Source organism: Colletotrichum fructicola (genome assembly GCF_000319635.2).
Source record: "Colletotrichum fructicola Nara gc5 chromosome Unknown KSG_Nara_v1_contig06, whole genome shotgun sequence".
Lineage (NCBI taxonomy): Eukaryota > Fungi > Ascomycota > Sordariomycetes > Glomerellales > Glomerellaceae > Colletotrichum > Colletotrichum fructicola.
In genome coordinates, this window is record NW_027094056.1 from 2,303,988 (window position 1) to 2,319,054 (window position 15,067).

At 55.0% G+C, this 15,067-nt stretch overlaps 2 protein-coding genes across 2 annotated transcripts; both read right to left on the reverse strand.

The window, feature by feature from the left end:
• Positions 1-2,628: 2,628 nt before the first annotated feature.
• On the reverse strand, positions 2,629-3,038 carry CGGC5_v010922 (uncharacterized protein; the record flags this gene model as incomplete). The annotated part of the gene is made up of 2 exons (XM_066152437.1): positions 2,629-2,927; positions 3,026-3,038. 2 exons carry the CDS (start codon positions 3,036-3,038, stop codon positions 2,629-2,631), a joined length of 312 nt encoding a protein of 103 aa, XP_066008210.1.
• Positions 3,039-12,070: 9,032 nt separating this feature from the next.
• CGGC5_v010923 (putative transporter) lies at positions 12,071-14,135 on the reverse strand (the record flags this gene model as incomplete). The annotated part of the gene is made up of 8 exons (XM_032019958.1): positions 12,071-12,590; positions 12,639-12,649; positions 12,717-13,190; positions 13,317-13,382; positions 13,448-13,460; positions 13,516-13,737; positions 13,791-13,990; positions 14,049-14,135. 8 exons carry the CDS (start codon positions 14,133-14,135, stop codon positions 12,071-12,073), a joined length of 1,593 nt encoding a protein of 530 aa, XP_031892444.1.
• Positions 14,136-15,067: the final 932 nt, after the last annotated feature.

The window sequence follows — 15,067 nt, forward strand, 5'->3', positions numbered from 1 at the left end:
AGGAACCTGGGACTGGGTACTGGCTCTTCGGGTCGGAGTTTGGGTTGGGGGGCCCACGGGTGAGTGAGCTGAGATCGAGGGTGATAATGTGCCTGGGAGCCTGGCAAACTGAGATGGGTACAACACGTCCGGGAATGTGCTGCAATGGTCCTTCTTTTTTTTTTTTTTTTTTTTTTTTTTTTTTTTTTTGTGATTGCCTTTGCACTAAACCGATAAACGGGTTTGGCTTGACGCAGAATAAAGGGTCAAAATCGAGAAATGCCGCTGATACTGGCGTCTCTTTTTCTTCCTCTCTTCGGTGGTCGATGCGTATTGGTAGACGCTTCTGGCTGTCAAGTAGTTTCCCCTGCTGCTCAAGAAACAAGCAACAAGTGTCAGTTGGGGAAGAAGCTCGATTGAGAATAAGGCGAAGGGGACTGCGGAGTGAATGAAAAGAGGATAGTGAGGTGGTAGCACGGGCTGCGGCCACGACCAGACAGTTTAAGGAAAAACGAAAGGCGGGGGGGTGGCGGTCTTGGGCTCTGGGACTCTACGGAGACCTCAGAGTCGCGACGGGGGGGCCTTGGGGGAGAGACCAGGGTGTCGAGTGCTAGCTAGGTTGTAGCGTACAGTGCGCGATACAAGATACCTGGCCTCGAAGGGGGTGGGTGTGGGAGGGGTGGTTGTGATGGATGTTGAATGGGTGGATGAAGAGACTGAGATGATGGTGGTTATGGTGAGGGTGCCTGGGGTCAGGTACCTTTGGCTAGGTAAGAGGTGGTGGGATGGGATGGGCGGATGGGATGTGCGTATCCGTACTTTTTTTTTTTTTTTCTTTTTCCCCTTCTTTCTCTTTTGCTTCCCACTTGCTTCTGCTTTTCTGGTGCCTTTCTTCCGGGATGCTGCCCTCCTTCCTCGCATAGGTCACTCTATCTCCAGCTTATCTAATCACATTTCAATCAACGGATACAATAAGCTGATGGGAGGAGCAGTGGGCATCTGTGATCCAAAAACCGCAAGAGCGAATAGACAATTGAGTCCGGAACAGGACACCATCGACGGAAGGGCTACACCACGGACGCAGACAACGGCGGCGGGGAGATGTCCAGGGAAGCGCGTGTACGAATACTAAGTACATAGGGTACCTTCCCAGCAGGACCAGACGAGCGAACGGGGTTGGTCGAGAAGGTGAGGTGGTGTCGAAAGAGGAGAGTGGGTCCTTCCACAAAGTGACGACCTCCCAGGTACCTTACACTGTTCCCTTCTCTCGTTCACATCACACGCTCCATCCCGAGTTTCTCTCCGCTATCCTGAGATACTCCGTCCCTCAGGTCTCAGCTCTGAATTTCTTCAGCCCTTTCCTTCCTCCATCACCACCTGCCTCCTGCTCCCAGTTAGGCTCGTTCATCCGGCAGGCGTCTTCTCTCGCCCACTTCGCCATGCCTGCGTTGACGGAATACTAGCAAAGTCTCGATAACGGTCGCTTTTAATCTTCACTGACAATCAACAAAGCACATTGTATCTGTACTCCCTCCTCTTGTCTTTCCAGGGCCCCCCAGCAGCCTGCTGAGGGACGAGAGATGAGGAGAGATACTAGCCCACACCCACCTGCAGCTAAGAAGGTTTTCTCCCAGCTCAAGCGCAAGTACGCAGTACAGGCATTCGCACAAGATACAGAGAGCACTGCGAATCAGCATCAGTAGGAATCGCTATCAGTCAGTATCTCGACTACCCGCATCTGCATCCGCACGTATCAGTACCGGCAGCGCGGCAGCACCACCCGCATCCAATATGTATTTTGCCTTGCCTTACTCATCATGTACCGCCTGCCGTGCCAAAAACTTGACCTCCTCTTTCTTGCCTCGTTCTCTTCCACACTTTATTATCAACACATCATGGTCTTTCCCGTCATGTATTGGACATTCGGCGCCTCCAAAACGGCATTGTGGTGCCTTGAGCAACACCAGGCCCAACCCTCGCGCCTCGCATCTGTATCCTCAGCACATAGGTACGAGTAGACAACTCAACTTCTGAGCAATACGATACCAGAGAAACCCCCAGCACCAGCCCCGGTTGTAGTCCCCGTCCCCGATAGACGCCAAGCGATGGCATGCCCTGCCAATTGACACTGTTAGGTTGCGTCCCGCCATGGCTGTGGGGCATGTCGGTCAGGTCGCGGCCGACCGGACCAGACTCGCGCGGCCCTAGGCTGGCTGGATTTCTGGACGCGGATTTTGGGGAGTTTCCCACGCCCATGGTCTTTGGCCCGTGGACGTCGAAGGTTAGGTTGTTTCCGCACTCATTCATGACTTGCGGCGTGCGCAGCATTCGTACCTACTGCAGCTTGACTCTCCCATGTCTCGCCGATGCGCGCACAGGTAGGGCAGTTGGCTGCGGTACGTACACCTGTAAATAGGTACGGCCCTGAGCAATATTGCTTGTCTATCTGTACGCTTAGATTCAGAGGCATTTACAGGGTCATCTATGTCATGTAGAATTTTCCTGAAAAGGGGGCGGGCGGGCAAACGCGGTGCAACCGTCGCGATGAACAAGGGGTCGTCGATTTGACGCGTCGAATCTTGTCCTTTCTTTCTTTTCCCTTTTCCTCAACCTTCCTGTCTCCTGGTTCGTGCCGAGCAGCTCGAGCTCTCAAGGACCGTGTGCAGGAAACGTACCTGACTTGTCCGGTTTGGGATCTGCTCCCTGTGTCTCGAAACTGCTCTCCTCGAGTATCGGGCTAACGCAAGGCAGAGGGTTGACGGCAGAGGTCGACGTCCTGTCAGAACCTAGAACATTCGTACTGGCGCTGTCAACGCCTTCTTTTTGGCTTCTCTCGCTTGCGGTCGCGTTCGTGGCTTTGCCTTTCCAATGGCTTTGGCCGCCATGCGCTGAACCATGACGGCGCCGCCCATCTGTCGTCGACTTGGTTCCGGGGACAGACCCTGTCTCTGCCGGCGAGCATGTCAGTCACGTCAGCAGAAGAAAGACACCCACGACGGCTCCAACTCCAACCACCGGTTCTCTACTGCGTATGTCTCGCACTCACTGTTGCCCCTCATTTTTAGCTCCTCAATCCCAGGGCCAGACTACCAGTGGCATCCATGGGAAATAAGCGATCGTGGTATGGGTACAGTGTAACACAGTATGCACCATGGCGACTCGTAAACAATGGTCATAGCAGCGACTGTCCCCGAGTGGTTCCATTGGCGTTGTGGCTTCAATGGCAGCGCGATAGACCAAAGGGCCTGCTCCCGTAAAGAGGGGACCAACGACGATGGGAGAAAAAATGTCCAGCCAAACAAAATGACCGAACCACTCTAGAGAGGAGCCCCTATGGCCTCGACCTCGAGAGACACGAGGAGGCACCGCACAATATTGAACGAACGCGCCAACGAATAATTAATGATTCCTGGGCCAGGTGGGTCTGTTGCCGGCCTGTTGATTGGGATCATGGGGGAATGAATGATCGGGAAAGCGCCCAGTGCGACCAGTGTGTAAGGCACAAAATTGCGCCCCTGCTGCTTACCGCGACTAGCGGTATCGAGGACCTCGGCTTGTCTTTGTCTGCTTTCCGTTCTCTTCACGTCCGCCAATCGCCCTTCGGGTTGGCTGCTTTCAGCTGGATGATGCTCAAGTCGAGAGAGGGCTGCTTTCCAATGTCAACTTGTCACGCCCCCGCTGGCCTGGTTGGAGCAAGGTCTGCGCGTAAGGCTTCCGGTCCTTGGTGAGCAAGCACTACCCACAGCGCACCGGCTTGGACGTCGGCTCGTTGGACACCTTTGCATTGCGCATTGCATCGCAGCGCTTCTAATTAGGAGTGTGCGGGTACGTAGTCGGTATCCTGCACTGCATTCTGGAGACGGGAGTGCGTGGAACCCTACGACGGCATTTGGTTGGTGTCTGGCATCTGGACAGTGAACAGTCTGCTTGGTAACTCGAGGGATTCGAAAAGGGTGTAGGGGTAGTCCCAGGTGCCGCTAGGAAGCTGATTTCCTGGTTTGGAGAGCTCTTGTTCCATTAGGCTCATTTGCGCCCATACTCGGCACAGAGCTCTAGAAACCTGCCTCAATCAGCGGCCAGCCGTGGCATGTCATCCGCATGGGGCAATTTGCTCATCGTAGCGTGCGGCGCGACAGGCTGGCTGGCGAAGGATTGACGCTCAGCGACGTCCGCAAGCAACCCAAAGTGCGAGTTGCATCGGCCGAGAGAAGTGACGGATGGCCCGCTGCGCATCATGGCCTGCTCAGAAGCGCATGACATGCTCCCCCAGCAATCATTATCACACATCACTCCATTGATTTGCAGAGACTATCGATGTCAAGCTGCATCAGAAAATGACAGAACAAGGGCCACAAAGACGTTGGACGCACGATCACGCCGCGCCGTAGCGTATTATGGCACTATGTAGACGACTCTCATCATCTGGCAGAGGTGGCAGTTGCAGGGCCAACCTGACCAATCAGTGATTGGCGGAAATTGGCAATGGATTAGTTTGTGTGTCCCTCGACGGCGGGATCCAAGAGAGCAGAATCGATAGCGCTGGCCAGACCCAGCTCGGAGGGGTGACTTTGATGTGTCTCTGGCTGTGGGCGGGTCGATGTTCGTTCGTTCGTTCGCTCGGTCGAGATAGATGCCCCACGCCGTCGCTGACCGAAATCAAACGACACGACACGGCGCGGGCATGGGAGTGTCGTCGAACCAGGGTCTGGTTGGTGGTTTGATGGGGAAGGGGGATGGGAGTCGCCTGTCGGTGCCTTCGCGTTGCGGCACAGCACACAGTGCTCGCTGGCGGCGCTGGCTGCTGGTGCTCAACATGGGACGTGCTGTCGAGAACGTGGCCCCAGAGCGGGGGCAGCCAGGGCGGGCTAAGGATGGGTAGCGTGTGATTGCAGCGGCCACGGGCACGGAGCAAATGTCGTGAGCGTGGGTGGAGTCGAGGGCCCGGTCTCCAGGGATTCTCTGATGGATGCAACTCAGTGGCCAACCTGAGTGCTCAACGGCGTCAAGTAGACTGGGTCGATGCTGGGAGAGGATTCGGAGCTTCGGGGCGGATCATGGAGGAGCACATGTTTGATGGGCAGACGGAGCTGTCAGGGCTCAGGGCAGGCAAACTTCGGGTCGCGGAGGTGTTTCCTCGCAGCGCGGTGAGCATCAGCCTCGATTGGACGGAAGCAATATACGCTTTGCGCCCTGAGCCCTTGGGGGGCCAGATGCTTTCTGACTTGTGCAGGTCAGCACTCTGTCGAAGAAGGGAAAACCGCAGTGTGCGTGCCGAGGACGGGAGGTGCGGTTCGGTGCGTCCTGTCGAGCGAAAGCTGCAGACTTGAGAATGCTAGTCGAAACAAGTGTCGAGGCAAGTTCCGCGATTGCACGTTGCCGGAGCGTGCCTTGGACCCGTCCACAGGTACGTAGGATATGTGGAAAAGGTAAAATTACAAGGCAGGCGTTTGCCCGCACGTGGAGAGTGAGTTGGAAAAAGCAATGTGTTTCCAAGGACCACGGCAGAGTGGTGGGAAAAAGAAAGCAAGATCTGAGATCATCCACCGGTGAGTGTGAGAGCAGCCCGTTGAAGCTGAATCGGTCAAGGAGGTTTGGGCAGAGAAGCCTTGGTTTGTTTGGCAATGTCTCTGGGTGTCGGAAGCAACTTGGGAATCGATCAAACTGGGGTTGGCGGACGGCAGAGAAGAAAGAACGAAAGTCGCATGAGGTTGTGGTAAGCTCGTGTGAGGTTGAAGAGGCTGAGGCGGGAAGGGATAGATGAAGCCTAAACAAGGTGGGATGTCAAGCCTGACAAGGTAAGGCGTGTCGATTTTGACTTTTGTGCTCCCGAATAAGAGATCTGGACGTTGCTCGATTCGTCGTTGACAGCTTTCAGGACAGCGTTTGAAGGACCACGGACCCGGACATTGCTGGGCTTGCCATGCTGGGCCTGGGCGGCGCGTGCTGTCGAAAGCGTGGAGGCAGTTGGCTGCTTGCTTGATCAGTGATCACAAAGAGCACTCTGTCAAGTATGGGTACCCAGGGCGGGCAGGGAAACTGGACCGAACTCAGTGAGTCCGAGAGCCAACAGCGGTGTTCGTACCTTAGGGTCGGGAGAGTGACGACGAGCGACGAGCAACCAACTGCGAGTTTTGGTCGTCTGGTGCTGGTGCTGGATCTGCTGTCGGGTCGGAGCTGGGTGGAATGAGATTGAGAGTGCCCACGAGGTTGTGGTGTACAGATAGGACAGTGGAACGAAGCGGGGAGCAAGGGGGCCGAGATTGGTCCAAACCGTCCAGGAAGAGAAAGAAAGCGATACGGATGGGGGGACATGGAGACGCGAACGTGCTGCGGGACAGGGGGTGAGCAGGGAAGGTACGTACCTTCACCTACCTGACTGGGCAGGCAACAGTGGGCTGGTGCCCCCGAAGGAAGGGGAAGGCCTCCACGACGGGCAAGAGGTGCAGGCGCATGGTACACTGCATGGGTATGTGAGCATCCGCTCCGGAGAGAACGTCCAGCGGACTGTGGGCTGGCTATCTATCTCCAGGGCCCAGCCGAGATCCATCAGACGGGCGGCGCACCGATGGCGATGGACGGCGATGATGTTGTGTTGGACCAGGCTTGCGTATGAGGTGGATGGCGCCCGGCGTCTGGAACCACGCGATGGCAGGCATATTCGAGAGATGATGGCTGCTGCCACAGCTGCCAGTGCCAATGCCAGTTCTAGTGCTAGTGCTAGTGCTACTGCTACTGCTACTGCTACTGCTGTGAGGCAAGAGCGAGAAAAGGACAGCCGACCATTCCTCATCAGGCAGGAGTTGAAGACCCCACACAGTGTGCGTCCTTCGCAGGGTTGTCGGGGTACATGATCCGCTAGCCGTAGGCAAAGCCCGAGTCGAGGATAATGAAAAGAATGCAGGGTAAATGAAAGAATGGATTGTGCGCACGGCAAGGCAAGGCAAGGCAAACAAGCACAGCAAGCAGCATGGCCATGGAGGCAGGCAAGCAAGCAGGCAGACAGGCAGGCAAGCGTCTGTCTTGTTGACCTGCTGCTCAGGCTCATGAGGGGGGCTAATTACCTTTTGCGAATCGCCAGTGACCGTCTTTGCTAACTGGAAGCTAATAGGTTGCGGATGCCTCACTTACACATACCTACCTGACATATGAACATCAACATCAATATCAATCTTATCCACGACCCCATACCGCTCCATCTCCCGGGACCAGGGCCGGATGTGCAGCACGCTATTTCTCCTCTAGCGCGCGAGCCACCTGAGATTGAGAAGGAGACAGATTGAGGGTATGCGGTCCAGCCTCGATCAACCATCAAACGAACTCGGACTTCGGGCGCGCAAAGAACCTGCCCTGCCCTGCCCTGCGGTCTGCGCTGCGCTGCGCGTTTGGTGTCAAGTCGCGGCAAGGTCTGCTCTGTGGTCCGTTCGTCTCCTCAGCACCGGCCGCGGTCAACCGCTGACCATACCTACCCTGTCGCCAATGGAATCACCCTGCTTACTCTCGGGCGAGCTGAGGGCTGAGGTTAGGACAACCGTTGGAACAGGAAGCGAGCGTTCTGCAGCGGCGTTGGAAACATGTTGCGGCAGTGCGTAGCGTTCACTCACTGCCTCTCTCTTCCGCCCTTGTGCATGTCCTCAACACCCTCAACAGCTTACAGCTTCACAGTGTGTTTTCGCTCCAGACGTCCCGAGACATCCAAAGATGAGATGAGATGGGCTGGGGGAGCAGCGCGTGGGTAGGTAGCATGCGGCAGGCTGCAGGCCTCAGGCGCAAGTCGGAGTCGGCGTCGGCGACAGCGACAACGACCAGCGTCCCGTCAGTCCATGTCAGATCCATCCCAGGTCCCGGAAAGCTGGCGAGCTGTTGCCGATCGAGAGGAGCCTACCTACACGTGTAGGAGCCTAGAGGAGGAGATGGTAAGGGAAGGAAAGAAAGAAAAAATACCTTAAGGCTCAGGGCCCTTCTCCTCCCAGCTCCTCCTCCCAGGAGGCCTAGGAGGCCCACGAGTCCCCAAGGGCAAGGGACGGAGAAGTACATAGTGCAGTACGTCGCCCAGTACCAGCCCGTAGGATGGATGTATTGCGGCACCTACCCTACCGTTACCGCGCCTTCCCTGCGTCTCCCTGCACCTTCCCCAGTCAAACCCAGTCTTACCGGGCCTTTTCCGTGCACGTGACTCCATATCCCCGGGCGGCTAGCTAGGGGTCCTGCGTCAGAGATTCCGGTGAAGCACCTCGCGCCTGATTCACTCACCACCATATACCCTGCTCGCTGCTCCTCTCTGCCTGCACGTTCCTGCAAGACCTCACAGCAGCTCCTTGCACCTTCACAGTGTCTTTTTCTTTGCTGCCGCCAACCCAACATCCAGGGCATCGCATCCATCTTTACTCCCCACTCCCCGGGAGGACGCCGTCCATCACATCCGCCCGCTTCCTTGCAGGTCCCCGGTGAACTTCGGACTGCAACTCACTCTGCGTTTCGTTTCGTTGGATGACCCCGAGCTCAGCACGTTTGTCGATTTATCGACCCTCAGTCTCTCCCTAGGTCATGCATGCGAAAAGCATGTACGCAGTATTCGTTTGCGGGATGCCATCATGCCCGTTTCGCTTGCGTCGAACACGGCGCTGGTTGGGTTCAAAGCTCACATCTCGCAGCGCCTTCTCCCGCCTTCACACCCTCTCCGTCTTCACGCACCAGCGCCCGCCTACGTGCCCCCATGTCTTACGTCCATCCCCGCGGCAGAAAGAGACTCCTTCGGCGCAGACACGCTCAACGCCATGGCCTGTAAGCTCCCGCATCGAGGCCTCGACTCGGCTTGGGGCTAGTCACTGGCACTCGATAGTGCTTCGCGGGAATCATCGCAATCTCGCTCCCTGAGTTGTCGATTTGCGCTTGCCGAATTCTCCTCAGAACCCGGCTCATGCTACAAGTTGAGCGAGGTGCATGAACTCAATCTTGTGGGATCTGAGCCCGTTAACGACCGTCTGGTGTCTATTGTCATATTCTCCCCCAGGGATGGCCTCACTTGTCAGCTGGGGGCTGGACCACCACAGCACAACACGCACCCAGGCCTAGAACAGGTAGCAGACTGTGACAGACGTGGCATCTCATCATCAACCTCTTCGCACCTTCCATGCGCCATCTCAGCGGCTCTCAGGCCTATCTCGGGAGCTCTGGGGTCCTTGAGATTCGCAGCCCTGCTCATCGGGCACCTGCGGTGTGCGCACATGTCAACTTGCATGCTCTAGCTTGGTATACGCACTTGCAGCGAGCAAGTTTTCACGCAACCTTTGAACCTATGAAGCGTAGTTCCGAGGGGCTATGTCCCTTTGCTGATGTCTTGAACTATCATACGAACTCGGCCCGGATCAATCTTATCATTACTGTCACGAAGGAGCTGTCTTGATTTACGAACGTCATCTTAGCAACTGAACAAGCAGCATCTCGCCGTGGATGTGGCACGGCTGACTGCGCTGACTTCAGCTCAGAAGATTAAGCCATTACCCATCCAAGAGACGAGGCCCGTGTGGCTATTACTTCTGCGAAGTACTTTCCAAAAAAGGAATGTTGCAGGGCAGGTTTGGGGGCTTCAAATTGCCTACCAACCGACAGGACTGATAGGCCTTGCCGCCACTGAGGAGAATCTGCATCTTTCAAACCCTCGATGGGCGCGTGTAGTCAACGATAATTCGATTCCCGCTCTTCCATGAAATTCACGGCCCCGGTTGTCCAAGTCTATCGGCCGAGTTCGATCACGCTATGCTCTCTATGGACAACGAATCCAGCTTGGCGGGCTGCCTTGTTCAACGGCCATGGCCTTGAACCATACGTTTCTGGGACGATCGCATGGCCAACTAGCCCCAGTCCAGTACGCGTCGCATGTGCACTGTCGTCAAAAAGACCGTGCTGCTAGCGGTTCCTGAGGGATCCAGAGAGGATGCCCCTTGAGCTGTCAATCCCGCGAACGCTTCACTTCCAGACGGACCCCTCGCCATCGATGAATTCGGATTGGCGAGAACTGTGCAGAAGCATGCATCTTCTCGAACAGCTGCTCATTCGAGGGGTCGGCGACCTCAAACTGTTCAGACACTGTTGCTGCAGCTGTTGGCCCCGTGTGTCACCCCGCCTGGTGCCATCTCCACAGCTCCGGGTCCAACCTCACTCCGCAGCCCCGGTCTTGCTTAAAGATTCCTCGACAGATCCTAAGCCTTGGCTCGGCTGCCTCTTCCGCCTTTGACGGATGTAAAAAGCATCTCCGAAGACGACGGTGCTGACAAACGTTTATTGCTCCCGGACCCATTTCATGCGGCTAACGTCTTCCAAAATAGCGATTGTCGCATGTCGCCACTTCGCCGGAATGCCTCTAAACACTTTGCATGTAATTACACACAGTGGCGAGTCTCTCGCTTCACATTCAAACTCGAAATATGCCCTCATCTCATGCCAGAATTTCTCAGGCCTTCAGCGCATCGCTAGGAACATAGAGAGATGATGCCGATTAGAGTCTCGGTTTCGGTATCAGCCCGAGTCCCTGAGCGAGAGCTTTGTCCGAGCATGTGCCGTAACCTCCAGACTGTGTTCAACCGTCTTCATCCGGTCAATGTGACAGTCCATCAAGTGCGCGCCGGCGCGCAAACGCCTTTAACCTCTTTGGGGCATTCTTCGCCAGCTGGCTCGTGACAATTGCGAGAGGGTTGCCTCTTTCGTGGACGTTTCCGAAGGAGATCGTACAGCCAGCAATTGCCCTAGACTTTCTCTGATCTCAAGACCTCCGAAAATTGAGTTGACGGCGGAGAGGCAGAGACCACACGCTCCCAAGAACGTCATTCCTCACTGAAGCCCCCCTCCCTGGCTCCCGCCCGAGCCTGCCTAAATTTCCCTCTGACAGCGGTGTCATTGCTTTGAGTTTGACTGGGAAAGTAAGCAACTCAGAGTTGTCCCAGGTCTCTGGTTCTGAACTCTCTTTGGTGATTTGCTGTGGGCTGTTTGGCATGTTGCGTCAAGTTTCATGCCTCGGCCCTCTCGTAGAGGAAGAGACCGAAAAACCTCGGCGGCTGATAAGGGTGTCGCGCTGAAAAACGACAGCATTGGCATGGCAGCTGCCAAATCTTTCGGTCTGTAATGACGATGGTTCCTGTCACTGTATCAAGCTTCTGTTTGGTGGCTTTGCATTGTCTTTTAACTCCAGACGGCCCAGGTCTCTGGCGTTTGGGAAACGAAGTGCATGATATCTTCGCGAAATCATCTTGAATTGGGCAAGCGTCTTCTTCTAGGGAAGGTGATATGCTACGGTCTATTTCACATGCCGAATGTCACGTTCACGCTGTGCTTGGTTGCATGTGTTCGTTGATATAATTCAAGGCTCAGTGTTGGTTGGCGACAGCTGAAGCATCTTTGACCATCTGTTGCTGACTTTCCGAGGTTGTCTCATCTTGCATGGTATATAAGCAATGAGATAACACAGTCTGAAGCAAAGAAGTGTTCCGGAGTGAAATGCCGAAAGAGAGGTTGTCAAACAGAGGGACAGCAGAGAGCAGGACAGCGGCGAAGATAAGTAATCGGCGAGAAATTGATGATAACCTTGGCCGGGATAATTGAAAAAATACAGCATCAAAAGGCAGTTGAGAGACAATCTAAAGACGAACGATGCCGTGTAGACGAGGGGCAATTCAAAGACAGAATCCTACTCCAATGTCGAGCAAGACAAAGGAAGGTCAGCTCGCTGTCTACAAAGGCATTCATGACAACTACCAATACTGGGATTCAAATGACCACGAAGATCAAGTTGAGGATCAGGAGCCAAACATGGACAATAGATCCCATACTTAAACACTGTCGAGGGTTGATACAACCGAGCAGTTGTGGGGCTATATGCTCATTCTTAGGACGAGAAGTTGATGCTGCATAGAAGTAAACTTGCTAATTCTCGCAGACTGAATGATTGTCTTCTACTTTCAGTCCATCTGCGGGTTATGATTGAAAGAAACCACATAGTTTCGTTTCTTCATACATGCTGCCCCGGAAACACTCACCATCGTCCTACAGCCCTCTCTGTTTGTTGACACCTACTTGCCAATGCTGAAGACATGTCACCTTAAAAGTCGTATCTGAAATCGGGGTTCTCCTTATCCGTCAAGTCCGCAAAAGCGTTCGAATGCTCAATCTTCTCGTCCTCGCCCCCATGCCCCTTGACACCAGCCTTGCCATCCTCGGATATCTCCTCACCGGCCAGGCTCGAAGGGTCTGCAGCGGCGGCGGCAGCCGTGCGCTTGGCCTTGTTGCGGCGGACAAGCAGGAACCGCATCAGAACGAGGAAAAGGTTGAAGAGGACGTAGAGGCAGAAGTGGGCCGTAAAGCCCTTGCGGTAGCGCGGCGCGTCGCTGTCCTGGAAGATCTGGGGCGCCGTCATGTTGCCCGCGGCCCAGCCGATGAAGGTCACGGCCAAGGTGGTGGATTTCTTGGTCTGGCCGGCGATGTTGCGGGAGATGAGGGAGAAGATGAGGTTGCCCTCGGCGAGGTAGAACTGAGTGCAGTAGAAGGCGATCAGGAGGCCGATGCGATTGGACCCCGACGGCGGGATGCTGTAGATTACCGCTGTGCCGATGATCGCGGGGCTGGATGCGAGTTAGTTTTCTGCTTGAAGGGAGAGATCTAGGACTTACATTGTCCAAGCCTGTGGGAAGCGGTGTCAGTACAAGAGGTCATGATGGGGGAGAGATGGTATGTTGACGCCGACTTACATGCATAACCCAAGCAGTCTGTTTCGACCAGGTCGCCAGCGTTGCGCTACCAAGCATGACGATGATCGTGACCGCTCCCTGGGCGATATTCAGAAGCTGTGTCTGGAGATACGTGAAGCCGAACGAGGAGATGATCAAGTTGGAGAAGACGCCCAGCCCGCCGATGATCAAGGTCGAAGTGACCTGGAGCAACACGTAGCACCAGACCACAGGGTCGGTCACGGCTTCTACCATCTGGTAGCGCTTGTACGTCTTGTTCTGGATGCCGGTCTCGTTGGCGCGGACACGCTCGATCATAAGACGCTTCTGGTCCTCGTTGAAGCACTTCGCGGCCATGGGCGAGTCGGGGAGCCACCACCCGATGAACAAGCCCCAGACGCAGGTTGCGGCGCCCAGGACGAGGAAAAGCAACTGCCACGACTTGATGTCGTGGCCGTTGTAGTGCGACGCGCCGTATGCGATGAGGCCACCGACCTGTGGTTGTGTCAGCTGACTTCGTAATCCTGAAGGGCATCGTGTTTGTCTGCGGATATCCCGATCAAGTCTAGATACTGGGGAACTTAATCTCGAGTAGCCGTCAGAGCATATCGTAATACATACCATCAACTGAACACCAGTCATGCAATACCAAAGCGATGTGAGAATGGATTGTTCTCTCTTGGTGTACTTGCGGACGCGAATTAGATTAGCTGAACTTGGGTGCTCAGGGGGTAAATGGGTTAGTAGCATACCCACATGGAAGTCCTGTAATGTATGTTAGCACATCCAACAAAAGTTTCGAGGATCAAGAGCCACGTACATGATGATGAAGGCAGGTTGGACACAACTTTCAAAGACTCCGAGCAGAAACCGAACAACCATCAGCCCGGCAAAGTTCTTGGCGGCGGCAGAGCAGGCAATGACCACGCCCCAGCAGAAGACGTTGACGGAGAGATACTTGGCGACCGGAAACTTCTGCAGCAACATGTTGGTCGGATACTCTCCGACCAACACGCCCATGTAGAGGATGGTGCCGAGCCAGCTGCGGTAATGTCAGAACACTTGACTTTAGCTTTCTTAGTAAGATGGACACACCTGAATTGGTTATTGTGCGTAAGACCAGCATCTTGTCTAATGTTCATCACAGAAGCAAAGCCAAGAGTGCCCTTGTCGAGAGACTGACAGAAGTAGGTGCCCAGCATACAGGCCAGAATGCGGCGGTTGATGATCCAAAACAACTCTCTGCTTTTCTTCTCATCGACATAGGTTGCCGTCATGCCGGCATATTCATGGGTCTAGCAAAATGTTGTTAGTGGTGTTGTCAGGGTGTCCTTCGGAATACACTAGGCTGACCTCCTTGTCTCCCTCGCGATGCTCGACGGGAACTTCAGAGACAGGCGTAATGGCGTTGCCTCCCTGAGCCGGTGTACCTTGCTTCATGATGTCTTGTGAGTGGGTTCCGTGGATCCGGTGAGGTCTCTAGTGATTAGATATCGAAATGGCTTGGTCGTGTGTCTCCATGCCCCCTTTTACCCCGGATTTGACCTGGTTAGTGAGCCTCCTATATGCAGACGATGCTAGACTTTCTGGGGACCCCAACTTTTGCAAATCCGGAGCGGCGGAGTCAGAGAAGCTCCTCGCGCTAGAAAGGTGAGCTGATGGTGATGCCGGGGGTGGGACGCGGGCGGAATGGCTGCTCGGACACGTCTCCGGTACCTACCCCGGTGCCCGGAGACGGGGGGTTGGTTCAAGGTGGGCGGATCGTCGTTCGGGTGTTGCCTTGCATTGGGCCTGCCACCTAGGCCTCAGAGCTTTCAGAATGCAAACTTGGCTGCCGCTAAATTGTTTGCTGCCCCCTTGGCTGGTGAATCTTTTCCTGTACTACAACTTTATGGGCTGGTGGTATGTGATGGTGATTCCTGGTTGGAGCGGTTGATGGCAAGCAGCACTTGAACCGAGGTCTTGACCTGAAGACGTCGAAGAACCTCTCGTGTCCCGGACATGCTGCGTCTTGCTACTGGCTCGGTGGCAGAGGGCAGACTAGCCATACAAAAGAATCGGACTTTTACTTAGGTATGTTTCTGGCCAAACCTTCTGCTTCTTAGGAAGAGACTTTTGTTGGAATCCTCGTGGGAGAATTTTGTGTGGACATTTGTTCGTCCGTTCAAGGAAGCTATCATGTAGGCTATCGACACAGCTACAGCGAGTGCACGAGCGGAAATCACAGGACGCGTAGCAAGGGTCCAACCCGCTGTGGCTTTCTCTCAGCGGTCCATCAGCGTGGCATGTTATTTGTGACAGGCCTGCATTCCCCGCACATCTTCCCCACGTTCGAGTTTCGATCCCCAACTTAGCTTGGATCGAACGGCACC